Here is a 27625-nt window from a genome sequence, read left to right as displayed (position 1 = left end):
GAGTCATCGGGAGAATGTGGGGACTGGCGCCTCGGTGTTAGCGATCACGTCCTGCCCAGGAGAGGAGCAGCGAGAGGAGGTACTCGGGAGACCGCGACGCACCGAATCAGTCCCGGCGCGGGGAGGAGCGGGTCAGCGCCACTCCGCCTTTCACTGTGGGCGGGGCTCCGGCGGGGAGGGGCGGGGCTCCGGCGAGGAGGGGCGGGGCTGACCCGCTGCGCGCGAGCTAAAGTCCCGCCGCCGGCCGGCCCGCGCGCTCCCGCCCCGCCCCCTCCCCGCGCGCGCGCGCGCGCGCGCGCGTGCTCGCCGGCGCCGAGGAAAACGTTGCGCAGGTTCAAAAATGGAACGTCGGCGGCGTGAGGGAGCGCGAGGGGGGGTGCGCGCGTGCGCGTGCGCGTGCGCGCCCGGCAGAGGTTGACGGGGACCCCGCCGGCCAGAGCATCGCGCGCGGTAGCCGCGGCCCCGCAGCTCCGCCCCCGGCTCGGCCCGGCCCGGCCCCGGGCCCGCTCGCCCGCCGCCCCGCATGGAGCTGTCAGCTATCGGCGAGCAGGTGTTCGCGGTGGAAAGCATCCGGAAGAAGCGCGTGCGGAAGGTGAGGTGCCCAGGGACGGCTCCCAGGACCCCGGTCAGGTCGCCTCCACTGCCCCAGCACCGCCCCCTCCAGGCTGGGGCGAGAGAAAAGTAAGGCTGGGGGTCCAGGCAGCTCTGCACTGCTGGACCGGTCTCCCCAGCCCGTGCCTCAGTTTCCCCGACACCGTATAAGGACAGTAGAATTAAAGTTGTTGCTCCAAGATGCAGGAGGCAACTGGAGCCACCTGAACTGGAGATGAGGATGGGATTGTAGGGATCTTGAGCGCCATTCTAACTCATCGCCCATATATTCTAAATACGGGAAGACTGAGGCCCCGGTTTAGAAAACAACTTGCCTAGTGCGTTGTGTTAGTGGCAGAGGTGAATCTTGAACTTGGCACTCTGGTCTGTTAGTAGTACCAAGTCCTTTGAAGTTGGAGGCGGAGCTTTGGAAAAGTCTCCTCCGGCCTCGGAAGTTTTCCTGATGGACTTTGACCTTTCGGATCTCTACCCCCCCCAGCGCACACCCCTCTTCTGCCCTTCCACTTCTCCCCTCCCCCAACTCCCTGCCGGGCCGGGGCTCTGAAGCCGCCGCCTGCGTTGGGGCATCCTCAAGCTCCTCCCCCTCTGCCTACGCCTTCAAAACATACACCCTGCAATTTAAGGAGGCGTCTGTGCTGCCGGCCTCCGGACACCGCACTTCGGCCGGGCTTTGGTTGTGTCCGCCTCTGCATGTACATTTCCTGTGTGCATTTTGCCGAGAGGGCGCATCCCAGACTGGAGGTTGAGTCGGGGGACGTCCTCGGAGGAAAGTTCTTCTCCTGGCAGTGACCATAGACCTTTTCCCCATAGTCCTTAGGAGGCTCCTGGTGGTTACCTCGCATTTGACAGAGGCAAAAGCTGAGGCCCAGGCAGGAGAGTGCCCTGCTCAACGGCCCACGGTAAGAGAGGTAGAGCAGAAGTTCGTGTGGGCTGATTGCAAGCCCACCTTTCCCTAGGAGAGAACAGTCCTGGCGTCTGCAGCCAAGGGTCAGCTCTCTTTTCCTGCTCCAACTCCACTGAGGGGTTGGTAGTCTTCTGCTGGAGCTGGCTCCTCCTTCTTCTCCCTTCCCCCACGGTTTCCTCGACTTTAAAGAGGATTAATTGATTCCACACTCCCTGCAGGTACAGCCATCACCCCATCTACAATGGGGTAGCAGGAATAGTTCCGGGGCGGGGCTCATCCTTGCAGCCAGGCACTCAAAACATTTACTGAGGCTCTGGTATGTTCCTGAGCCCAGGGATCCCTCCCTCCCCTTACGGAGCTGGCATTCTGGCTAAGGAGATGCAGGATGAATGAGAAAATAAATACAGATGCCTTTGGCTGAGCTGTGCGCTTTGCAGAAAGAGAGCTCGGCAGAAAGAGAGCATCAGGTGCTAGGGAAGGAAGAGGCCGAATGGTGACCAGGAACAGCCTCCTTGAGGAGGTGCTATATCTTGGTTTTAAAATTCTATACATGAGGATGGACTGGACATGTAAAGACCCCTGGCCCTTGGGAGGAAAGGAGTGCTGGCTCTGTTTCCTAGCCACTGGAGAGGGCTTGACCACCCTTTCTGGAGGTGGAGATTGTCAGACTTCTCTGGAGTCCTTCAGGGTCTTTTGACGTGAGGCCCTACTGGCTGCTCCCCTTTGCCCTTGGCAGAAAGCTGGCTGTAGGTCCAGAGCTATGGGGAGAGCCCCTCCAGGAACGTGCTGGGATCTGGAGAGTCTTTCCATCTGAAAAGGGAAAAGAGGCTCAAGTAGTAGAGCGTCTACCTAGCAAGCAAGCTAGGCCCTGAGTTCAAATCTCAGTACTGTCAAACAATAAAAATAAACATAAATAAAAAGGAAGAGTCATGGGCTTGGTGCTGAGACTCTGCCACTGTGGGGTTTTGGCCAACAAGCCTGTCCCCATGTGGCCTCAGTGCTGAAGTGGGGGGGGGCGGGCTGTATGTAGTCATGCAGCAGCCAACATCTGGGGGGGGGTCTCTGGGCTGTTGAGGACCCGGTGGAGAGTCCCTGGGGTTTGTGTGTTGAGGGATACCTGTTTGCAGAGGGGTCTTTTGAACCTTCCTGTCCTGCAAGTGCTGGGGAGATGACTATCTCACTATGACTTTCCTTCTCTTCACAGGGCAAAGTGGAATATCTGGTGAAGTGGAAAGGATGGCCCCCCAAGTAAGGCTCCTTTGTGTCTGTTTGTCTGCCTGTCCATCCCTTTCCCTGTCTGGCTTTAGCTTCAGCTTCCTGTGTGACTGGGCAGCTGACTTTGTGTGGGCCTCAGTTTCCCCTCTGCCAGCCGAGCACTATCAGGTCAAGCGACATGCCCACCTTCTGCTCTCACCCTGCACCCTCAGCATTGAGCCCCTTCTCTTGCTGCTTGTCTTGGCCATAGGATTGAGGCCCAGCATCTCGGCCTCAGCGATGGTGCTGGCCAGGTGAAGGGGTCCCCAGGTGTAGTAGGTACAGTGCTAGGTGAAAAGAGCCTCAAACCCAAGTCCCCAGTACCAGGTAAGGAGAGGCAGAGCCTGGGTCACCTTGCCTTTGGATGTCGCTTTCCAGTCCCAGGCAGCCTTGTGAGGTGGGTGTGACCCTGAGCTTTCAAGATGAGGAATTAGGCTCCGCGAGGGTAAGTAGCTTGCCTTTGATCATAGAGCAAATGGAAGCACAACTAGGCCCCCCATCTTTACGCCTCTTCTTTTTGCCCCCGCAACACCCCATCCCAGAGTTGTGGAGCACCGCTGAGCCTAAGAACTCTCACAGCTGCTCCACCTCTCCTGAGCTGCTGAGGCCCAATCAGGGACTCTGCCGCCAACCAATCACCTTCTGGCAGGGAGTTGTTGGAGGCGGGAACAAGCTAGGCTTTGGCCTCCCCATTGGTATGAGGGTGCCCCGCCCCCTGCCCTGCCTCCTGGAGATGTTTCCAGCCTCATTTTGCATCAGTGCTTGGGGGCTTGTTTGCTGGGTGGGGATTGGGCCCTGTGGCATTCTTGGGGTATGGTGGAGAGACAGCAATGGAAGCAGTGGTCCAGGCCTGCCTTCTTGGCTGCTTGGCCTGGTTACATATTCAGGGCAAGCCACAGGCATTCCGGATGGCGGGTAGGTGGGCAGCATGTAGGTAATGCATTTGTCCACTCCTCACTCTGGGGCCTGGGGGAGGACCCTCCCCCCACCGTTGTCACAGGGCCAAGGGGCACTTGGGACTGGAAAGCCAGAAAAGGCAGAGACCAGACTCTGACCTGGCGCTGTGCTCTTTGCCTCTGTCGCCTAAATACGACCACATCTGCCAGCTAGCTTCCCTCAGGAGGTAGGAGCTGGCCCCTGCCAGAAGCAGAGGCCTTCACAGACCCTCCTGTTTCTGTCTGCACCTGGCCTTTCTTCTTCTCCAGTGCTGGGGATGGAACCCAGGTTCTAGCACATGCCAGGCAAGTGCTCTACCAGTGAGCTACACCCTATCCCTCACTTGTTTTTTTTTGGGGGGTTGGTACTACATTTGAACCCAAGGCTTTAGGGTCAGGCACTCTTCCACTTGAGCTACAACACCCACGTTTCTTAACAGAGCGAGACCCCCTAATGGGGTTCTGGAAGCCCTGTTTGTGCAGATCATGTGGATATGCCTTCTTCCTGCACAGTTTGCTCCCAGGTTTCAGGCCTGGCTCTTCACTGGACAGCTGTGAGCCCTTGGGCATGTCCCCAGCATATCTGGGCCTCTCCTTCCTGGACTTCAAATTGGAATAATGACACCTCCTTTGCAGGGTTATGAGGATGGGTTTATATTGCCTCACGCATGCCCAGCCCAGAGAAGCTCTTCAGGAAATGTTCGCTGTTGATGAGAGGTAGTCAGGCAGGCCTCTAGGCCTTGTTTTGTTTTCATTTGCCCCACCCAGGGAAGGGGCATACAGGATTCCATTGTGAACAGGATTTCAAAATAGCCTTAGAATAATATCCTTATTTAGATCAGTCTTTTTTTTTTTTTAGGTGGGGAAACTGAGGCCCAGAATATAACTGCCAACCCAATGCAGTGTGTTACTTCCTGCCATCCACGATGCTACCTGTGTGAGGCAGGTTCAGCTGCCAACCACAAGCCTCACTTGGGGAGACAGATGTTCAGTCCCAGGGAGAGCCCTGGCCTCTGTATCCTGTCTCCTCCACCTCTGGGGGTCTTGCAGACAGTGGGGGACTGGGCCCTGTCAGGCTGCTGCTCCAGGCCTGGGAGTTGTGGCTGGGCAGTGCCAGTCTTGGGCAGGGGGTCCAACTTCCCTTCTCAGCAGCCACCTTCCTCACCTTTGGGCAGGAAGGTGTTTTGTTTTGGGAGGACTGGAGTTTGAACTTGGGGCTTTGCCCTTGCAAAGCCACAGGTGTTTTCTACATCTCAGGCTGCTAGGTGATAATCGGGTGATTATCAGTTCAGCCTGCCCAGGACCCTGCTGCTTTCCTGTTGGGACACCTTCTTTTCTTGCTGTGGCTGTGACCCTGTCTCTCAGGAAGGCCTCCATAGAGCTTTCATAATGGTATCAGCAAATCAGCCTCCTTAGCAAGCAGGCAGTGGCTCATTTAATTGCCTCATGGACACCCATTTTACAGATGGAGAGACAAAAGCCTGTATCAGTCCTTGCCCAGGGTAATGTATTGTACATTGGGGAAAGTTTGAACCACTCTGTGACACACAGCTGGCTCCACCAACAGTGACCCGGAGTTTCTTGCTTGTTGGCCATTTGGCACTTCAGTGGGATGTGCTCAGGCTTTGGGGCCAGACCAAAATACCTTTGAACTCTGCATGCAGAGACTTACCAGCTGGGTGACCCAGGGCAAAACCCCCAGCTAATCTGTCTCCGCTTCCCATCTGTAAACTGAGGCCCCACTGAAGCCTGAACTCAGAGTCATTAAGGCCCTGTCAGGGACGAGTAGGAGCTGTTTCCTCTCCTCACTGGGATGGGGCAGTAAGTAGCCAGCAGTCCTGGGTTCTTGCGCAGACTCGTGCACTCTAGGTTTCTAAGCTTGATTGAATGCTTGTTTGCCTTTACTATGTACCACACAGAGCTAAGTGCCTTTTGCGGCTTAACACATCTCATCTAAACAACCACCAAAAGCGAAGAGATTACTGGGATCCCGCTTTAGGACCAGGCCCCAGAGAGGTGCAGGCCGAAGAGTCACTTGGCCCAGGCCCCACGTGGCAGTCTAGGTCCCAGCCCTGCACCCTGTACTTCTGACTTGGGGCAATTGGAGTGGTGGCTGCCTCTAGCCTGCGGGGTCCAGGGAGTGGTTCCACCTGCGCCCTGGCGCCTGCGTCACAGCTCGGCAGCGACTTATTTACTCAGAACGGCGGGCTGGGGGCATCCTGCCCCGTTGGCACCGACCTCCCCCGCCCCCGCCAAAGGATGGGAGCCGGCGGGGCGCGGCGGCCCGGAGCTTGTTTACCCGGGCTGGGGGGGGGAGGGGCGGGGCGGCGGTCACGTGGCCGTGTTTATCTCGAGCTGGCGCGCCGCCCCGCCCTCACTGGCCAGCGTTGTGCCGTCGTGCGCCCTCCCGTGCGTGCGCGCCGCCGTCGGGGGCGGGCCGGGGCGGAGCCCTAGCTCCTCCACAGGCTTGGGGTGCTCCTCCGCTAGTCGCAGATTTCCCTACCTCCTGGGCTTCCTGCGCCCTCGCTGCTGGCGAAGCGTGTACAGCTCGCCCCGCGCTCCAGGGTGCCGAGGGGCGCGGCATGGTTGGGGTCCCACAGGCCGGGACGCTGTGCAAAGCCTGCGGCTCTCTGCTACCTCGCACCGAGCAGGATCTGGCCCGTCTGCCTCGCCCGACCCTGATACCTTAGATCCCGGCCGCCCCCGTTGGTGCTCCAGCCACGTGCCGAGGCCGGGTCACGCAGGCAGTGCTCCTCTCCCTGGGATGTCTCAGCCTGTGGGGAACCCGACTCCGACCTGTGACGGCCTCGGAGGTAGACAGTGGCCAAGAGTAGAATTGAGTTCCAGCGAGGCTGACCAAAAATTACCAGCTCAGTAATCTTGGGCAAGTTGCTGCACTTCTGTGCCTCAGTTTCTTCATCTGTAAAAGGAGAGTAGGAGCCAACCTCTGCGGGGTTTTTGAGGGAGGGACGAGTTCATGGTGGGAGCCAGTGCACTTGCAGATGCTGTGGAGGTGGTGGCGGTTATTTTAAGATGAGGAAATTGAGGTCCAGAGAAGGCTAGGGACTTGCCAAGAGTCACACAGCAGCCACATGAGCAAGAAATGAGCCAGTTAGGGGGAGGTGGTCAGGGCAGAGAGGAGAGCACTTTGTAGTGAGAGGGTCAGCGGACCACGCAGGAGGAAGGCGGATTCCAGCCTTCTAGGTGGATGGAGGAGATGCACCTTTCTTTTTGGGAGGAAGACATGAGGCCTGCAGGCCCCGGTGGCCACGCTTCAGCAGTTCATTTTCATTTTCCGTGTTCTGGAGGAGAGAGCCAGCCTCCAGGGCCCTCCCAGCTCCCAGAGCACCGGGGACAGGGACTGTGCTGGCCATCTGGGGACAGTGGCCCTTGGGCCAGCGCCAGCTGTGTTCATTGATGGCTGAGAGTTGGTTGTGCTGGGAGTGGAACAGCTAGGAGAAGTCAAGGAACACTACAAGACCCTGGCTCTTAAAGGATGTCTGGGAGCTGGCTGCATGCCCAGAAGGAGAGTGAAGCCAGGGCACAAGAGCTCAGGGCCGGGCTGGCATGTACACACACAGGAAGGGGCAGAGTCAGGAACTGTCATTGCTGAGCCCACAGAGCGGTCACAGGGCCCCACACGGAATAGGTGAGCTGGAGAATTAGGGGAAGGAAGGAGGAAAGCATTGTGCTCTTGGCTTAGCTGTGCCACACACCTAGTGTTAAAAAGCACAAGACATTCCCCACAAATCTAGGGCAAAGGTTTCAGCTCAGCTGACTACAAGAGGGCAGATTCTTTCTGTCTGCTGATGCCTCGCACCCAGTCACCTGCCTTCTTATCCAGCAGGGCTCTGATCATCTCACAGAACATGGCTTTGTTTTTGATTATATACATGTGTTGTTATTTGCAAATATACTGTATAGACATACGTACTGTTTTTTGCAGCACTGGGATTTGAACTCAGGGCTTACACCTTGAGCCACTCCACCAGCGCCCACCGTCCACGCCCCTTTTATTGTGATGGAGTTTTTATTTGCCCTGGATGACTTCGAGTGGCCTCAAGCCGAGATCCTACTGATCTTTTTCCTCATGAGTAGCTAGGACTATAGGTGTGAGTCACTGGCTTTCAAAATGAAATTATTTAAATATAAAAAGTGAGCTGTGTTAGTCAGGCGTGGTGGTACACATCTGTAATTCCAGCACTTGGGAAGCCCAGACAGGAAGATGGAGAGTTTGAGGTCAGCCTGGTCTATATAGTGAGACCCTGGGGACAGGGTCTCAAAACAAATGAGAAAGCAAAAAAAAAGTTGAGCTGCCTTGAAGGAGGCGGATACTGAGTAAGTCAGAGTGTGGGCAGAGCAAGACTGTGGCAGGTGTCCCAGGTCGGCGTTGTGCAGCCCTGAGCTGTGGCAGTGCTCGCTGCTATGCCAGCTCCACCCTCCGGGTGCCCTGTGGTCTGGGGTGGGAGAGGAGGATCCCAGGTAGAGGCATCAGGGGCCACCAGGAGGCGCGCTGCTCCATTGGATCACTAGCTGTTCACCAGATACCAGCTCCGTGCCCCGAGACGGGGAGAGGGGGGAACTTCAGGCTTGGCCTTGATGGCATGGGTGAACCACGGCAGGAGGGAGAGGCTCCCTCATGGTAGTGACCATGCTGGGGCTGGTGTGGAAGGCTGGAGACAGGAAGCACACTTGTAAACAGCAGGAGACACAGAGCCCTTTCCCCACTGAACTGTCAGATGCTACATTTAATTAGCACTTGAGTCCTTTTACAGATGGACAGATGGACACAGGCACAGAGCTGTTGAGTAAATGACTCAAGGTTGTCTTGCTAGCTAGCGGCTGAGCTGGGATTTAAACCCAGGCAGTGTGGCTCCGGAGACTCTGTTGTTGTAGGAAGGGCATGCCGGGATGTACAGGAACTTGTTCTCTTCCAAGGACCCGAGGGCCTCAGGTGGAGATGGGTTCTGATAGGAAGACCCAGTAGGATTGTTGTGTGGTGTGGGTGAGGGGAATTCCAGTGTTGTAGGGGACCCAGGAAGCTCAGGCTAGGGCAGCTCCTTAGAGTAAGTCAGTCATACCTTACCCTCAGGGCCAAAGCCTCATGACAGTGGGCCCTATGTGAGCAGCCATGGCCTCTGTGATGCCAGGTAGAGGCAGGGCAACTGTGACCTGTGTTCCTCTTCCCAGGTACAGCACGTGGGAGCCAGAGGAGCACATCCTGGATCCTCGCCTTGTCATGGCCTACGAGGAGAAGTAAGAGGCCCTCCATCTGCTGCTGGCTTGGCTCTGAGGGTGGGGTGGGGGCACCTCATGGGGCTGGGGGCCAGCCTGGTCTGCAGCCAGGGGAGGGTGGTAGGTGCTGATGACCTCAGGCCCCTTTGCTGTGTCCTGTTGGCCATTTCCTCTAATCACCCAGCCTCCATCTTGGCTGTGACACCCTGACCCTAGGCAGAGGTTTTAGTTCCAGTGGGGAATGTAGGCATTCAAACAGGTGCCCATGTGAGAGGCAGTGTCAGGACTCTGGCAGTGGCAGGTCAGTGTGGGTGAGGTCTGATGAGGGGTGTGAGCTTCAAGCTGTCCTCTGCCCTCCTGCCCTGCCAGGATTCCAAGCATGAGCTCACCCTGCCCACCTGGCTTTCCTGCCTCATCAGGGCAGCTGAGTCTTGCTTCTCCCCAGGCACTGCCGTGTGCCAGTGGGCAATGTCACAGAGCCCCTTTTATTTGTTCCCTTATGGCAACTTCCCGAGACAGGGATGAGAGTCTCACTTGACAGATGAGGAAACTGAGGATCTGAGCGTGAAGGGGCTTATCCAGGGGCCTCACAGCTGGGAGCTTGCACAATAGGACTTGACCAGGCACCCCACTGCAGGTCGCTTGCTACCTCTTGCTGCAGGACATTTCCTGCTGCTCATTCAGATTTTTAGTGCCCTTTCCTTTAAAAATCAGGGTGTCCCATCACACAGCTTCTCTCTGCTTTCTGGGTGCTTGGTGGGGTTTTGGTCCAAAAGAGTCCTGCAGACTGTACTGTCTTGGAGTGTCAGCGAGGAGAACAGTGAGAAGGGGTATGGCTGGGGGTTAGAATCCTCCTTCCCTGCTGCCCAAGAGTCCAGCAGGGTGTGGTAGCTCTCACCTAGGTGATCAGAATTTGGGGAGCACTGCTTTAGTCTGAGTCCCGATTGGGACTGGTCCAAGGTTGCCCAGCCAGTAAGGGGGAAAAGTGAACTCCCGGCCCCATGGGCCTTCCTGGAAGGACTGGGAAAGTGAGTGGAGGCAAAGTGAAAGAACTTGAACTCCCTACTACTTTGGCACTGTCACTGGAGTGCCCGGTGGTGTGTTTAGGTCAAGTAGCTTTGTGGGGACCCTCAGCCTGTGTGTTATGTGTGTGTTTCCTGTGTGAGGAAGGCACCCAGAAGCACTGATTCAGGTTGGTTGCCCTCCCCCACCCACAAGGCAGGATCCCTCTTCTCCAGGTTCCTGTGGGTCCCACATGGGGAGAGCTGGTCAGCTTCACTTGCTAAAAGACATGCAGGGCAAACTGGGTTGACAAGTTTCTGCACAACTCTCCTGAGAGTAGAAACTGGAACTGTGTTCTTGGAGGGTCCCTAGAAACACGGAGAGCAGAGCCCATGCATGGCCCTGGAGCTCAGGAAGGGCCCATGTTTTCAGAAATGCCCTGTGAGTCACACCTCAGTGATGGAGACCCGTGTCCTTTCCTTTTGTCATAAGGGAATTCCAGGCTCTGGAGGCCAAGTGTCTGACCACATTAAAGCAATGGGGAGGGTTGGGGGATGGCCAAGAGGGTTTCCCTATCTCTGTTGGGTAGTGGGGGGAGATGAAGCAGACCCCCTCCTTCCCTTAGATGTCACCAATGTTTCCTTTTCTTCTATCACCTGCCTTGCACCCCAGGGAGGAGAGAGACCGAGCGTCCGGGTATCGGAAGAGAGGTCCGAAACCCAAGCGGCTTCTGCTGCAGGTAACCCAGCTGCCTTTGGGCCGCCCTGCTCTCCCCTAGCTGCCAGCAGTGGCCTGGACCTCTGGCCCCTGCTGAGTGCATTTTCACTGCTGCTGAGTGCATCACACCCATTCGCCCTCCCTGATCCTGCCCCGGGCACTACAGGGTGGGACACTCAGAGGGTATGTCTCCATGGAAGATGGGGGAGGCCAAATGCGGGGTGAAGCCTTGGGAATACTGGAGCAGAGTGTCAACAGTGTGAGGAGGGGACAGTGGATACATTAGTTAGGACTTTTGAAAGTTTATAAGCTTGTGATGCTCAAAATCCCCAAACTCAAAATTGTAACATTTGGGAATCTTAGAGGCAAACTTTAGAATTGAGGAAAGAAGGGAGACAGCAATTTTAAGGTTTTTTGTTTTGTTTTGGTTTTTTTTTTTATGATATTGGGGGTTGAACTCAGAGCTTCACACTTGCTAGGCAGGCACTCTACCACTTGAGCCAGGCCTCTCAAGCCATGACTTGAGACTGGAATTTTAGAATCCAAGAAACAATAACTGTTAGAATTCTGGAACATAGCCTTGTAATAGCAGATTTTTACAATTGTGTCCTTTTTGAGTGAGAAGAAACCTGTTGCGCCTGTTTCTAGTCCTCTGTGAGGTGGTGACCTGGCCTTTGTGATATCCTTGGGGACCTACATCTTATGGGGGCAGGAAAAGCAAGTGGAGTTTAGAGTGGTGGGGTTACATGACTCTGAGCAAGCCTGAGAGTGGAGTTTTCTCATCTGTAAGGGGGGATGGTAAAAGTACATGCCCACCCAATTTCCTGGGTATTTGAAGCCTACCATCAGGATTCTCGGTCCAAGTGCAGTGTGGATACTCGTGGTTGCAGGTCACTTGACGCTTTCTGTAGGAAAGTCTCCTTTCGTGGGGGGGCATGGCCTATGGGATTTGGTGTGAACTGGATCCTAGGAAGGAAAGTAGCATTTGTTAGACATCTGCCTGCCTGTGGGGTCCTGTGTCTGGTGGCCTGGGCAAAGGACATGTTTCATCTGCACACCAAACCTGCAAGGTAGATGTCATAGTTATGTAGATTCCACCCATCCTTCTCCCCCCACTCCCAGGTACTAGGGTTTGGACTTGGGGTGTAACACTTGCTAGGCAGGCACACACCACATAAGCCACTCCCTAGCCCTGTTTTAGTTACCTATTGCTATGCAACACATTACTCCCAATTTAGCAACTAAAAACAGTGATTACTGTTTCACATGGTTTCTGTGGGTCAGGAATTTGGGGATGCTTTAGCTGGTTCCTTCTGTGGTCCTAGTTCCAGTTCCTGTCAGGATGTTGGTGGACAGGGTCATCTGAAGGTTTGACTGGGCAGGAGGGTCAGTTGCCCACATAGCTTCTCATGTGCCCAGAGAGGCAGTGCTGAGTGTTGACAGTTCCATAGGCTGCTTGAGTCCTTTCAGTATAACCCCTTACTACCTACTGGGTGCCCCAAGAGCAAGGAAGATGCTGTAGTTTCTTTGTGGCCTGACATGGGAAGTTTCACACTACAGTGTTCCATGAGGGAAGAGACTGTGTGAAGTCCAGGAGGTGGGCATTGTTGGAGGCTGCACGCTACTGTCCATCTCTCTCCTTTGTGATAAAGTAATGGAGGCTCAGGGAGGCCTGGAGTTTATCTGGGGTCACACAGAAGGGTAGAAACCACTTTGACTCAAGGAGTGCCTGTTCTCTCAGGACGAGTTAGTGAAAGGCAGAGAAGAACCTGCCTTGCAGATGGTAGGAGTTTTCTGGCCCATGAGGCCCCAAGTCAGTGGGAGGGGGGTTCCGAGAAGCCTCCAGCCCCCCAGTCCTTACACCAGCCCTCCTTCCCCACCCCCCCATGATCCACACCCTGGACGCAGGATAGCATCAGCAGGAAGACAGAGTGTGGAGCCCACATACGTCATCTTTACTTCCGACTTGGTGGTGGGAGGGTGACCTCTTGGGTCTCATCTGATGGCATTCAGTCCTAGGAGATTTTCGTGTCTAGTGATGGGTGGTAGTAGAGTATTGGCCCAGAATTGGAGGCATGGCTTAAGTGGTTAGATGCCTACCTAGCAAGCATAAGGCCCTGAGATCAAATCTCAGTACTGGGGGGAGAAAAAAAGAAGGTTCTGTCCCAGAATGATACGAGTTCTCCCAGCATCTTGGCACTAAGGATCTTTCTTGGAGTCATGTAATTTTTCCCAAAGTCAATAAGACAGGAGTCGTCAAATTGCAGAACTCCAGGCCATAGAGTGCTGGCTGGGTGCCGTGCGTTCCTGAGACACTCGAGCACTAGCTAGGCTTTGCCCGCCTCCGCCATCTCTTTGGAGAGCTGCTCTTTCAGCTTTGGAGGCTCCTGGGGAAGCAAAGCTCCCTCTCTCAGAAACGCATCACTTCCTCTACTTGAGAAAGCCAGACCCGTCCCCACCAGGAACCCAGGGTCTTACACTAGCTCAGCGCTTTGCCACTGAGCCACACCCCCAGTCCTGTTGGTCTGTTTCCAGTTTGTACCTCTGGGTGTTTCTCTGCTGTGTGACGAAAGTCTAAACCCTGTGCCCCTGCCCTGGGGAGATAAGGCTGTGAGGATTGGGCTGGGACTGGGACTGCAGACTCTCTCTGCACTCATTCTGGGCCATGGACTGGGGGAGGAATGGAATGAATGAAGGTGCCACAGTGGGTGGGAGGGCCGGGCTGACTCGCCGTGCCCTGGCTTGCCCCCCCAGCGGCTGTACAGCATGGACCTGCGGAGCTCCCACAAGGCCAAGGGCAAAGAGAAGCTCTGCTTCTCCCTGACGCGCCCACTCGGCAGCGGGAGCCCCGAGGGGGTGGTCAAGGCGGGGACACCTGAGCTGGTGGACAAGGGCCCCTTGGTGCCCACCCTGCCCTTCCCGCTCTGCAAGCCGCGAAAGGCCCACAAGTACCTGCGGCTCTCACGCAAGAAGTTCCCGCCCCGCGGGTCCCACCTGGAGAGTCACAGCCATCGACGGGAGCTCTCCCTGCAGGAGCCTCCAGCCCCAGATGTCCTACAGGCAGCCGCTGAGTGGGAGCCCACAGAGCAGCCACCTGAGGAGGACGGTAAGGTGGCTCAGGCCTTGCGGCCTCCCAGCCAGAAAGGTCCCTGAGGGCTCCCAGCCCAGCTGACCCATGTGCAGAGAGGGCCCAGGGACCACAGAGCAGTGGTGATGGTCAGGACTGGTTCGGGCCTGATCCTAGCTCTGAGCTCGTTCTTTCTTTCTGGTCTAGAAGAGCCCAACTCCAGCTGGGCCCAGGACTGACTGGAGATGCCCAGAGACCCAGTGTTGGGGTGGGTGAGGTAGGCTGTATGCTGCCACCTGCCCACCTGTTGTCAGCCTGTCCCCCGTCTGTGTCTTTGTACTGTGATTGCAGCAGATGCAGACCTGGCAGATGGGCCCCCTCCTTGGACTCCTGCACTTCCCTCAAGTGAGGTGACCGTGACTGACATCACTGCCAACTCCATCACCGTCACCTTCCGTGAGGCCCAGGCGGCTGAGGGCTTCTTCCGAGACCGCAGTGGAAAGCTGTGAATCACTGCTTCCACCCTTCTTAAACTGTGTTCTTTGGGGTTTGGGGTGGGGAACTCCAGAGATGGGGAGGGGCTGGGGGCAGGGTAATTATTTTATTTAAAAAATACCGAGCAGAAGTGGGGAAGGTCCCACCACCCTCCCAACCACCCTGCCTTTCTCCGTGAGGGACGTTTACAGAGTGGCCGCCGGGACAAGGCTGGGGAGGCCAGGTTTGGTTGGGTCCGATCTCCAGAGCGTCTAGAAGTCAAGGAGCTTGGGAGGTCCATACCCTGCCTGGAGCAGCTGCCCAGCCTGTCTGGTTGATGTCCCCCTCCTGTTTTGGACTGAGTCTTTATTTGGAATTTTCCACTCCAGCTTTGCAGTGGGGTGTGGAAGCTGGCTTTGATCTCCAGGGATGGGGGCAGGACGGAGGGCTTCACGCAGCTGGGGCAGGGCAGTGACTTCTCCAGGGAAGTCTTCACCCTTCCTAGGAAGAGGCTGCCCATGGGGCCCCTCTGCTGAGAGCCCTGTCCCTGCATCCCCTGGCTGGTTTGGAAGCCATGTACACATCCAGCCACATGTGCATGCAGCACCCCATGTGTCTGCAGACCTGCCCACGTGGACCTTGCACACCTCCTTTAGAAATTCTGACCAGCTGAACACAGGGCGCTTCACAGCACAAGTGAACTTGCCACGGCACCCCTCGCCCCACCTGCAGGCACATCACGTGACAGGATCTGCCAGTGACAGGATCTGCCAGCTCTTTGCTAGAAGCCGCCAGTGGAGGGCAGGGGCCTGGTGTGGGCCTGAAGGCTTCTGAGGCTCCCGGCATGCAGATGTGGCTTTGTGGTTGTACCTGGCCAGGCCGCAGGTGTGAATCACCTGCCCAGTGTGCCATGGCATCTGCACCGCCTCCAACACTGGGGCCTGTCCTTCCTCCCACAGGGTCCTTGTCCTTTCTGACTCAGGTGACTTTTCAGCCCTTCCAGCTCCCCGCGTTTGCTGTTCTCTCCTCCAGCTTAGCCAACCTGGGTCGGGGCGGGCATGGGCAGTCAGTGGGGGGCATGTCCACCACTTTCTCAGGGCAGCCCTCGTCTCCTGGACCCCTTCCTCCTTCTATTCTGTGTCCCTCTCCCCAAGTAACCTGAATGCCACAGTTGGGGTTGACCTTGTTTTCTGTGGGGGCTGGACCATGGTGTATGGTGGGTCAGGCTGTCCACGAGCCCCACACCCTGGCAAGGGGCAGCTAGGACTGTGGCCAGGAGGGGCTTGTTTGCTGGTTTGCACAAAGGCTGGTAGCCTTTCTGTCTGAGGAAGGACTCCTACCCTAGTGCTATGGGGTGAAAAGGCAGATGGGGTGGGGGGGCCCTGGGGAGCTCAGAGTAGGTCTGCTCTCCACCTTCCACCACTGTCAGAGTTAGGGTGGTCTGAACGCTGGGCTGGTATGATGGGTTCAGCACTGTCCCCTGATTCTGCTATGACCTCAGGAGGCCAGCAGAATCTCTGTGGGGGACAAGGGTGGAGTGACTCCTCCTCTCCAGTTCCCAAACCAAAGACAGCCTGCACCCTATTCCTGTTTGGGACGCTCTGTTAGCCAGATCCCCAAGTCTCAAGATTCCCCTCCCGCAGTCTTAGTTGTCCAGACTCAATTCAGTGCTTCCACTGGGGACCACCATCTGCAGGTGACTTGACCTGCTCGCGGCCCCAGGATTGAAACTAGAGGAATATGCAGGCACAGGTCAGGAGGAAGGTAGTGACAGTGGCCAGTGTTGCTGCTTGGAGTTGGGGACTCTTCATGGCAGGGGCTCTCAGTAGAGAGAGGCAGATTAAAATTTCCCCTGGCTTTGGATCATGGGGCAGCTTTCAGTGGAAACCATGTACCCTCATGGAATTCTTCCTGTTTCCTGGTCCCCCACTCTGGGAGTCTGGTTCTGGGGGGCTTTTTTGTGGGTCAGGGAGCTGTTTTCTGTCTGTAGCAGCAGAAGACATTTTTCCTCTCATTTGTCCTTTATGCCATGGGGAATCTTTTAGGGGAGCTGGGGGCCAGGTGGGTGGCCTGGATGGATGGCCATGAGATGCTGGGGGGCAGCCATGTGGCTTGTGAGCTGCTATGAACTGGCTCCCTGGGGAGGACACTTGTGGGCTGTTAGGACCTTTTTCAGACCTGAACAGGTGACCAGGGCAGTGTGGCTGCACAGGCCACCCAACCTGGAGTGTCCCAGCTGGGCCCTGTGAGAGCAGGCTAGGTGGAACCTCCTTCTCACCCCAGAGCCCCCTACAAGGCCAGTACTCTCAGGGTGGGGAGAGGGCTCTGGAAGCAGTGGCTACCAGCCTGCCATCCTCCCCCCACCCTACCGTTTTGAATGTAGAGGCTGCTTGGTACTTTGCTGGGGACAGGCCCCTGGCAGGACCCCTTGGGGGTTGACTGTCCTCTCAGGATGGTAATCCCCGCCGCCAGCTTCCTCCTGCCTCCTGCTCCAGGGATGCCACCAGGCCACTGTGCAGTGGGACAGCTTTTGCTTTACAAGTGGCGGACATGGCCGCCTCCTTTGCACAGGATGAGCTCCGAGCTTCGTTCAGACTACGTGAATGTATCGGGGGCCAGGCACAGGCCTTCCCTGGGCGACTGTGTGTTGGGGGGGGTTGGTGGGTGCAGAGCGGCTTATTTTTGTACTGATATTGGTAAGAGACTGTACAGCATCTATTTATTTAGGTGAATTACGTGGTAAACGAGGCAAAAAATTATTAAAGATACATTAAAGATGATTTAAAAAAAGTTCTTGGGTATTTGATCATTGCTTCTGACTGCCATGGACAGAACTCCAGACTCCAGCCTAGAATTTGGGCCCCAGATCTGCTAATTTACTGACCATGGTCTTGGGCAAGTCCAACAATGAAGATCAACTGAGGGGATATGCCTCTGGGTAGGTGCCCACATCTTGCACTGTATGGTGTGTCCTGGCTTCTCTAATTTTTCTCTGCTTCCTCTGAAGAGTATTCTCTAGAACCTTGGGGCAGTTTGCCACCCAGGGCTCTGCAGTTGCTGCTTCTAGAACCCAGGTCCATCCCGGGCTGACGTGTTCATGAGCTCAGCACACCTGTCTGAACTGAGGCAGGTGGTCAGAGCACAGTTCAGGATGAGGGAGTCCTGCGGGTGCTTGTGTGTTTAGCCTTTAGGCTGCAGGGTGGAGGTGTATGGGAGCAGGCAGGACTGGCTGTGAGGAGGAGGGTCCAGACACTGTCACAACTATCCAGATGGGGGGTGGCGATGACCATACTGTGAGGGGGAGATGCATCCCCACGGGAAGTGGTAGAGTGCTCAGCAGTTGCTGATGGGATTGGGGTGGGGTGGGTGCAGGGATCATACATGCCTGGGTTTCCAGTTCAGGCAGACAGTGGGCCTTCATCTGGAAGTGTGCTAAAGGAGAAGCAGGTTTGGTCACCCCCGCCAAAGCAGGGCCTAAGACAAGGATGTGTGCAGGGAGGTTATTTGAAAGGTGACCCAAGAGTGGGGGTGGGGGGACGTGAGGGATTAGAATGGGTGAGAAGGAAGAAACGCCATTACCACAGTGAATTACTGAGGTCACTACTACAGGCAAAGGGAGTGTGGTTTTCCGAGACCCTCCCAGGGTGTACAAATATCTGCAGAATTGCCCACTCCCAAGGACAGGGACAGAGCACAAGCCTGTCCTGACACAGTGGCCCCCACCCTTCACCTGCTGTCACCTCTTCCTATTGTCTTGAGCCTGGGTTAGAACATGACACGTGTTGGCACTCCACACATGCAGAGCAGCGCACATATTTGTAGCTGAGATCAGAGTTCTGGGGCCACTGGCGATGCACTGTCCATGTGTGCTAGCCTGCCCATAAATCACCCTTCCAGGACTTTCCAAAGAAGTGGCTAATGGCAGTGCCTATAAGAGACTAAAGAGATGCCATGGCTCCTGTCCAGTATCTCCCTGTTCATTGTCCTCCCCTGCCCAGCATTCTCATTGGCTGGCCATTTGCCTGGTGAGGTGACCACAGTACATCCAGGAGTCCAAGCCTCCATGGCACGGTCCTCATCAGACCAGGTTGACCTTGCTGCATTCGGGTCTCAGACCCCACAGGGCCTGGGGACAAAAAGTTGTGCCTTGGGGACTATCTGTGCTCCAGACAAATTCCTCTCTGTCACCCTGTCTAGCAGCAACCTGGCACCTAAGTGATGGAGGCCAGTTCCTTCATCAATTTCATAGTGCTTTCTTTTCACTGCTGACCTTTGGTCCCAGGAGCCAAAGTGGCTGTTTGTGTTTCCTGCAAGAACACCCTGGAAGTGAGGAACTCGGATCCTACAAGGCTAAGCCATTCAGGGAGGAGCAGAGATTCTCCAAGTCGGTGAGAAGGGCTGGTCCAGCTTCCACCACTTGTATCTTCCTGGACGTGGCACCATCCACTCAGTATATATGCTAAATCCTGGGAGGCCATGCATGTCCCCACCCACAGGGCACTCCCCGCCGGCCGTGCCCACACAGAGCTTCAGGCCAGTAGCTCTGGGCCATGTGCCACAGGGCAGGGCCTGTGGATCCTGTGACAAATCTGGCTTTTTTTTTTGGTGGTACTGGCGTTTGAACTCGAGGTCTCACTCTGCAGCCCTTCTTTTTTGCATTATAAATTTATTTTTTAAATAGGATCACACACTTTTGCCTGGCCACCAACCTTGATTCTTCTATTTCCACCTCATAGTAGCTTGACAGATAGGAACCACATACCTGGGTTGTTTGTTGAGATGGGGCCTTGCACTTGTGCCCAGACTGACCTGGAACTGAGATCTTCCTATCTCTACCTCTTGAGTAGTTGGATTACAAGTGCATACCATCACACCCAGCTTAAATTGGGCGATCTGTGTTCTGTTGGCTGGTGATGAGGGCCTAGACACTGTGAAACAGAAGGCAGACTCACAGCTGAGGAAGTGTTAAATCTGGCAAGTGTGACTCACTGACCTCCCTGGGGGCAGGGCGGCTAGCATGACCAACTGCCACAAGGCTTCCACCTGGCTTTCTTGAGGCGTGCTGTCATGATGTGGACTCACCATCAGTGTCTGTCTTGAACAGGTGGGACACTCAGCAGCCCCCCTAAGTAGCCTTGGGAGCAGCTTTGGGAGAGGATGTGCCCACTGCCAGCCATCACATAGCCTGACTTCTCCCCCGTGCCTTCCTGTGGCTGTGCCATTACTGGGCCCATTGTGCAGACAAGGGGCAGGCAAGAGTCAAGTGTTGGCTGTCACCCACTGTCTGCGACCGGATGGGCTGATGAATCATACCCCCTTCTGCTTCTCTGGAGCCTGAGCACTCCAAGGTTGCAGGCTGGCTCCTCTGCTCCTCACCATGAGATAACTCCATTTGGAACTTCCCACCAACCTGAGCTCGCTGGCTCCTTCCTCAAAATGACCCCAAGGCTGTTTAGCATCCGAAACTTGGTTCCTATGTGGGGGTTGGTGATGTCACACACACAAGAGGACGTGAACATGTTCACAGCAAACGGTGTTTCCAGAAGACCTTGGTTCTTGTGTTCTGACATGGACATGGCAGGACACGTGGGTGTAAATGGAATTTATTAAAATTTAGTAAGGAGAAAAACAAAGGGAAGCATGGTGGACCCAGGTAGAAGCTGGAAGCTGAGTGTGTTCCTGTTTCTGGTGCTTTAAAAACCTACAATAACCTATGGGAAGGGGAGAAGGAGATTCCCATCCAGTAATCAATGAGTGGGAAGAGGCCTGGGTGGTTCCTGGCCAGGTGAGGGCGGTTCCTGAGCCAAAGCATGGTTCATCTGAGATATAATTTTTTTTTCTATGATTTTTCCTAATTTAGTCTGTCTCAAACATGCTGATTGGGCCACACTCAGGATCCTGGGACCACAGAGCAGCCTCCCCAGGCTAACTGATGTAGCCGGGGAAGGCTGGCAGAGGAGATGGGCCTGGGTGTGTGCTGTGCCCAGCAGGGTCCTGCATGGCTCAAATCTCTAGCCAGTGCCAAAGAAGGCCACCCACACTTTGTTATCAGCAACCCCAGACACGGAGCAGAGGGTGAAACTTAAAGCCATGGGTGGTAAAACATCAACTACAGTCAGACTCCTCATTACTGGATGTCTGTCTGTCTGGATGGCTGGCTTAGGATCCAAGCTTCCAGAGCCTTCTCAGCAGTGTGTCAAGACCGGCACCAGGTGTCCTCGTCAGCTCATTTAATCCTGTGTCGGGAGTGTGCTCTGTGTCAATCCTTCCTTCTGTGTCACCCTCTAAGTCTGCTGCCCTCACAACCCACTCACACTCTCCCCACTGTGCTCTGCAGGTCCCTGTTTGTGGAACCCCCCCACTCCCACCACTGTGCCCAGGTCTGGCCATTCTTTTGACACACAGCTGTTTCCTCCTGGAGAGGGACCGTGACGTAACCAGGGAATGAGGAAAAGTGCCTTGGGTGAGGTCTCACGGTCATCAGGCAGGGCAAGAGGTGACTCCTGCTGGCTCCAAGGGGTCCCACGATTCTGATGGGCAAGTTCATCAGGCCCTTTGTCCCACAGGCTGTCACCCGGAATTTAGGGTTCTGCGCCCTCCTGTCAGGCCTCAGCTGGAGTTCAGTCTCCTTGGCTCTCCACCTCCCTTCTGACTAAATCCTGGGTATGGTGGTCAGCAGAGTGTGACCTGCTTCCCTGCGGACGTCAGGGGCTTGTTAAACACTGTCCCATGAAAAGCTTCTGAAATAGTCGGCTCTCACAGGATGGCCTGATGTGATCATGGACTGATTTGAGCCCGTCATTGTCCCTGTTTGTTTATTTATTTATTTTTGTAGTGCTGGGATCAAGCCCACACAAAGGCAAATGTTCTACCACTGAACTTGGGGTTTGTTTTTTTTTTGATAGGACTAGGAGTTGAACTCAGGGCTTTGCACTAGGCAAAGCAGACTTTCTACCACTTGAGCCACACCTCCAATCTATTTGCTCTAGTTATTTTGGAGATGGGGTCTTGCGAACTATTTGCCTGGGCTGGCCTCAATCTGCATCACTCTTGATCTCATCCTCCCAAGTAGCTAGGATTACAGGCATGAGCCACTGGCATCCAGCTAGAGCTTGTTTTTTTGAGACAGGGTCTTGCTATGTTAAGAGGCGCTCAGACTGCTTTTGCTGAAAAGCACTGACTCCTTCTCGGGCCCACGAATTCACTAACAGCAGGAGAAAAGCATGGCATCTGACCTTTATTTCGTATCTGTCTATGTCTAAGCCATTTTCTCTGTAGTCACCTTGGATTCCAGGAAAGATAGATGACATCTTTATGACAAGGAACTGGAACTACCCCTAGTAGTAAACCTTCCTCAGGATGGCCCACCTGTGTGGTCCGACCCTCTCTGAACCACTCCCAGAGTGAGATAATGACCAATTAGGTCACACCTGTGACTGGACTGGTTATGCATACCTTTTTGTCCACTGCCCCCAGTTCTTTTGTCTGCTTAAATCTACAGCTCATGTCTGCACCCTGAAGATGGCTGAAGATGGGCTGAGTGTTTATTCTGCCTCTTCCTACCGCATGTCCCCAGCGGTGTCCTTTCTCTGCCTTCACCATGCCTCTTTATTTGGTGTTTCGGGGCGGGTGGCTGGACCTGGCATATGGAATCTCAGGAGTTTGGGCCTCCAGTTTCATGTATTCCCAGCCTGGCCTCGAACTCTGTACCCTATTCAGTCTTCCGAATGCTGGGATTACAGTTAGCACCATCATGCCTGGCACATGTTATCTGCTAGGCATCTTTGTTGAACCTACAGCTGAAGCCACTCCACATGCTATGCATTGCTTCTCTGCAGCTCTTCCAATTGACTGCAGGCATGATGACTGCAGCTGTCAACTGCTCACCATCCATTGTCCTCGGCTCTGGAGCCTTTTGCTGTCTGACTGGTGGGGACTGGATTCTCATCCTGGAAATTTGCCTACAAGTTCCACGTCCAGCATCTGTCTTACCTTAGCTACCTATCAGGTTTAAGTGAGTCTCTCTAAAATTCACATGTTGATGTCCAAATGGCCAGGACCTCAGAATGGGACACAATTTGCAGTTAAATCCTTTGAGTGGCCCTAGTCCAGTGTGACCAGTGTCCTTATAAGAGGGGAAAATGTGGGCATGGACACACACAGAAAGACAACCCCAGGAGGACATGGAATGAAGACACCATCGACCAGCCAAGGAGAACAGCCTGGAGTAGCCTTCCCTCACAGCCCTCAGAAGGAGGCCGCCCCAGGACCCTCGATCCTCAACTTGCAGCCTCCAGAACAGGGAGAACTAAGTCCGACTTATGCCCTGCCTGTGGCTTGGGTCAAGGAGGTCCCAGCAAAGGACTAGTGCCCATGGGAACAGAGCCTGAGCCTGGGACTCGGTCTCTATTAGGGGGGTGTCCTGGGTGCAGGAGTGAGGCTGGGGGAGGGGCATGGGGGATTCAAAATGCATCCGAAATTTGTCCACCTGAGCTCTGATTCTCTTCCTCATTGTCTAGTGTTAGAAATAAAGTCAGTGGTGATCCATTTTCAAGGCAAGGCATTTGACCCTAGCCGCTTGCTTTGTGCATCAGAGTGCAGATGTTGTGGGGAGGGAACAGATACGGGAACTCAAACTGGGAGGAGTAAATCAGGATGGAAAGAGAACACAGGTAAAAACTGTGCATGTGCCCGAAGGCACCTATCAAAGGAGACCCTCGCCACAGGAAGAGGTGAATCCCACTTCTAAAATTTGACCCATCCCAAGAGAGGTATATTTTAAATAATACAGTAGGAATTAAGTGACATGGTGTGTGTGGGGGAGAATGAAAACTCCATTAGTACTCAACCAGTAAGGAGCCAGGCAGGGACCCGCATGCCAGCCACAAATGCTTACTGTAACTGCTGTGGGCGTGCCTGACTACTAGACACCCAATCCTGAAAGGCTGCCATCAAAGTTTTGCTTCTGTTACACTTACATGTCTCTGAGTCTGTTCTTTGAGCATATTTCTCACATCTAGGGTGAGCCACGCCTGCATGGAGGCCCAGGCACTCACACCTGGGGTCCAAGGGACCCCCCCACCCCCAACTGGGGCAGGAAGAAAAGAACCCAGCCATGCTAGAACCGGAAACAAGGATGAGAAGGCATGAGCAGGCAGCCAAAGCATCTTGCATACAAAGGAAGGAGCTGTGGCAGGTTTCATTCTGAGTGGCAAGTGACTGTGGTGTCTTCACACAAGCTGCTCACTGCAAGCTGGTAGCTGAAACACGATGTTTATCTCCTACAGTTCTGGAGGCTGGAAAGTTCAAGATCTAGGTGCAGGGGATTTGGTGTCTGGTGAGGACTGCTTGCTGGTCTGCAGACAGCTGTCTTGTCACCTGAGCATCTCTGGAGGAGAGAGGATGCTTTGGTATCTCTTCCTGACCCTACCATGGGACCTCACTCTAATGACCTCATGGAAACATAATCACCCATCAAAGATCCAACTTCCAAATCCTGTCACACTGGGAGTTAGGGCCTCAACATGTGCATTTGGGGGACACAATCATCCAGTCCCTAGCATGGATTTTGAGGTATTCTGAATCTTAGGGGAGAAAAACATGTTTGAGGGATTTGCTTGGTTTTTAAGCTTTTTATTATGGAGAAAGTCAAACATACAGAAGTAAGGGCAGCAACATAAAGACAAATCCCTGGCCTGTCTTCACCTGGGCTCCCTCACCCTGTGTTACCCTACACTTGTTGGGGTGCAAAGGTGAGGTCATGGGCACAAAAGTGGTAGAAGAAGTCACAGGATTGGTGGGAGGGGACAGGAAGGGGAGCAGGGAGAGAAAGGATTCAGAGCATGGAGTGGCTGCATGCATTGTGTGTGCATGTGTGTACATGCGTGAGTGCATTGTGTATGAACATGTGTGCACATGAGTGTATATGTACAAATGTGCCTTTGTGGGTGTATGCATGCATGTGAGCATGCATTTGTACATCCATGCATGTGTGCACACGTGGGAATTTGAGTGTGCCTGTGTGTCTGCTTGCATGTGTGTGAGTGGTGTGTGCATGTGTGTGTCTGCTTGCATGTGTGTGTGAGATCCTGCATGGTGGGGGGTGACCTCCCCCTCCTTTAGGAATCAGAGTCGGTAGCATGTTTTGTTTTCAGCTTTGAGCCTTAACCCTAGCTGTGGGTCTCTGAGAAGTCACAGGAGCTCACATGGCTCTCGTGCATCGCTCCTGCACAGGCACAAGGGTCTTTGGAGGCAGGTGCTAATGGTGCCCCCATTTCTGAGCGGGTGCAGGCAAGAACACAGTGAGGGGAGACTTGTACTTGTGTCAGGCGCTCGTCCTCACCTGTGTCGCTCTGCACATGGGCTCTGTCTCCATCTTAAACTCTGAGAACCCCAGAGAGCTTTCGAGTGTGTGTGTGTGGTGGGGAGAGGGGTGTCGCATCTACCAACACTTGTCATACTCTCCCTGACTTTCACATCTTACCTAACGTTCTCATGAACACCTAACAAGGTGAACTTTCCAGGGCATATGTTTGGCCTGGTTACCAACCCACAGGTCAGCCAAGCACACCCCAAACCCGATCAATCTCACTAAGAATGAAGCAAGATGCAGTGGGATCTGAAGGTCAGAAGCCCCCCTCTGTTAACTCAGTCCGCTAATGTGCTCCCTGCCTGTGTTCTCGATGAACGTTGTCACAGTTCCTTTCTTCTTTGGAACACTCATTCACAGCAATTTGAACCTGTGCTCCTGGGCCTGGCTTATTCATATTTGATTCAGAATAAGCTCTTTTCTATTTTTCCTTTAAAGCAGAGTTGTTATTTTGTGGTGACTGTTACCAAGCATGAACACTTGGGGCTGACCCTGGGGCGGTCTTCTTGCCACCCCGTATATCACCAGAGTGGCATGCACTGTGCCCATGAGGAGGAGGGGACATTTTTCACCTGCTCCTCCAATTTCTTAATTTTTCCTATATTTTCATCTATCCAGTCCTTCAGCCAGCATTGCCAGCCCTATGGCTCAAGACAGCAAATGGCATCCAAGACTTTAAGCTCTCCTCCCTCCTAAAACCCTAGTAAAAATGAATGAATCAGTCAAACGAAAGAGGAATGAAAGCTAGCCAGGGGATGGGGAAGGAGTAGAGTGGGATATTTCCATAGTTCCACAGGATTTACTCTAGGAAACAGTTATTAATCTCAGCAGGAAATAGGCTAACTTCTCAGTGGAGAACCTCACAGGCTCCATGCTAATTAAATGTCCAGAATGGTCGTTGTGAGCAATGGGATAAGTTGAAATTACATGACTCCTGAAGGAGCACAATGAGAAGAACACAGTACCTAGTGTTCCTGTTGGATTAGAAAATTCCATCCCAATCCAGTATGTCTTCTTCTTCTTCTTCTTCTTTTTTTTTTTTTTTGTGGTACTGGAGTTTGAACTCAGGACCTCATGCTGGCTAGGCAGGTGCTCTACCATCTGAGCCACTCTACCAGCCCTGTTTTGCTTGGATATTTTTCAAGATAGGGTCTCGAGAAGTATTTGCCCAGGCTGGCTTTGAACTGCTATCCTCTTGATCTCTGCCTCCTGAGTAGCTAGGATTACAGGCGTGTGCTGCCAGTGCCTAGCATGTCCTCATTTAATCAATGACATTTTCCAAATAAAGTCACATTCTGCCGTTCCAGGAAGTGCATGAGTTTTGGAAGTACCCAGTACAGATGATATTCGGGAGGAAGGGAAATGGAACAGCACTAACACAAAGGAGCTAGGGAGCAGGCCAGCACCAAATCTGGGTATGTTTTACCAACATCCTACTCCACCATTGTCCTGGAGCAATGGTTGACTAGGTTGAAACCCTTCCTTCCTTCCTTCCTTCCTTCCTTCCTTCCTTCCTTCCTTCCTTCCTTCCTTCCTTCCTTCCTTCCTCCTTCCCTCCCTCCTTTCCTTCCTAGCAGGCATGTTTTCACTGTAACCACTCCTAGCTTTGAGAGAAAACACATAACACATACCTGACAAAGGGGAATAGGACTGTGTGATTAGGTCAATCATTGATTCATCTCTTCTGCTACCAACATTACCACTCCACCAAATGTGAGGTTTCGAATAGTTTTTCCTCATGTAATTGGCTGCTGTTTATTGGTATATACAAATTTATGATTATTATTGCTCATATCTTTTTCTTCAGTTGTTTCTTTATGTCATTTCATTAAGTCCCTCTTTAAGCTGTTGGATGCCTAAAACTCCAACTTGTGTTATATTGCCACTCTTGCTTTCCTCCTCTTCTTCCTCCTTCTTTTTGACATGGTGTCATAGTTATAGCCAGGGGGGCCTTGAACTCTCAATTCTCCCTCAGTCCCAGTGCTGGGATTATAGTTGTGGTACACCGTGTCCAGTTCCTGCTTTCTCCTTAAGTTTTAATTTGCCTGGAATGTCTTTGTTTATCCCTTTGTTTTCAACCTCTATTTAAGAAAAATTTTTGTGGTACTGGGATTTGAACCCAGGGCCTCATACGAGCTAGACAGGTACTCTAGCACTTGAGCCACTCCACCAGCCCTGTTTTGTGTTGGATATTTTTGAGATGGAATCTCTTGATTTTCCTGGGCTGGCTTTGAACCTCTATCCTCCTAATCTTTGCCTCCTGAGTAGCTAGGATTATACACGTGAGCCCCCAGCTCGAGCTCAACCTTTATTTATTTATTTATTTTTAAGATGTTTACTGTAAACAGTGTGGAAGAATTTATTCTGTTCACACTTAGTGTAGGACAGTTGATTTTCCTCTTTCATCTTTGCTGTGCTCATTATTTAACTTATTTCCTCCCTGCCTTCCTTCTTTTCATTCTGACATGAAGGTAGCTAAGATTGAAGTTTCTATGTCAGCGTCATGTCTGGGGTGAGGGGGTGGCGAATCTGCACAGCAGCTATGCTGCCTTCCCCAGGCCAGCTGTGAAGCACAGTTTTGGGAGTCCTTTCTGGCTTTGAAAGCTCCTAATTTACTCCTCCACCTTTTCTAGAGATTTAATGAGTCAGCCAATGTCTTTTCTTCTTCTTTTTTTTTTTTTTGATGGGTCTGAGATTTGAACTCAGGGCTTCACACTTGCAAAGCAGGCGCTCTACCTCTTGAGCCATGCCTCCAGTACACTTTGCTGTGGTTATTTTGGAGATGAGGGGCTAGAGAACTATTGGCCCAGGGCCTCGAACTGAGATCCTCCTGATCTCAGCCTCCCAAGTAACTAGGATTATCGGTGTGAGCTACTGGCGCCTGGCTCCAATGTCATTAAAATTAATTTTTGTTTTAATTAGCTGGAGTTGCTGCTTTTTGCTTCAGCCAAGAACCCTGACTAATCTAATCCCAAGTGTTTTGTTTTGTTTTGTTTTTTCTTAATCAATACTTTGGGACATCTCTGCTCAGTAGCTTTACTCTATTTACTTAGACA

The 27625-nt window shown here is 53.6% G+C and overlaps 1 protein-coding gene across 6 annotated transcripts; it reads left to right on the top strand.

Annotated features, from left to right (window-relative positions):
• Positions 1-311: 311 nt before the first annotated feature.
• On the top strand, positions 312-16990 carry Cbx7 (chromobox 7). Of its 6 annotated transcripts, none has more exons than XM_020173945.2 (6): positions 312-592; positions 2721-2764; positions 8896-8961; positions 10615-10681; positions 13414-13765; positions 14081-16990. In XM_020173945.2, the coding sequence occupies exons 1-6, from the start codon at positions 524-526 to the stop codon at positions 14233-14235; spliced, it is 753 nt and encodes a 250-aa protein (XP_020029534.1). In that variant the 5' UTR covers positions 312-523; the 3' UTR covers positions 14236-16990. The 6 variants fall into 6 exon arrangements, with proteins under 6 accessions (XP_020029534.1, XP_020029526.1, XP_020029542.1 ...); XM_020173937.2 differs by having other exon boundaries at positions 319-592; positions 14078-16990; XM_020173953.2 differs by having other exon boundaries at positions 321-592; positions 13693-13765; positions 14078-16990.
• The last annotated feature ends 10635 nt before the right edge of the window (positions 16991-27625 follow it).

Source organism: Castor canadensis, chromosome 8 (genome assembly GCF_047511655.1).
Source record: "Castor canadensis chromosome 8, mCasCan1.hap1v2, whole genome shotgun sequence".
NCBI lineage: Eukaryota > Metazoa > Chordata > Mammalia > Rodentia > Castoridae > Castor > Castor canadensis.
The sequence above is the reverse complement of the archived record's forward strand: the minus strand, read 5'-3'. Positions and strand labels throughout refer to the sequence as shown.

Coding starts and splice junctions, on each gene's coding strand:
- Cbx7 (XM_074084511.1), top strand. CDS start 5,593: ATGCTTGTTTGCCTTTACTATGTACCACACAGAGCTAAGTGCCTTTTG. Junction 5,769..8,895: donor GGCCCCACGTGGCAGTCTAG/GTCCCAGCCCTG, acceptor TCCTCTTCCCAG/GTACAGCACGTGGGAGCCAG. Junction 8,962..10,614: donor GTCATGGCCTACGAGGAGAA/GTAAGAGGCCCT, acceptor CTTGCACCCCAG/GGAGGAGAGAGACCGAGCGT.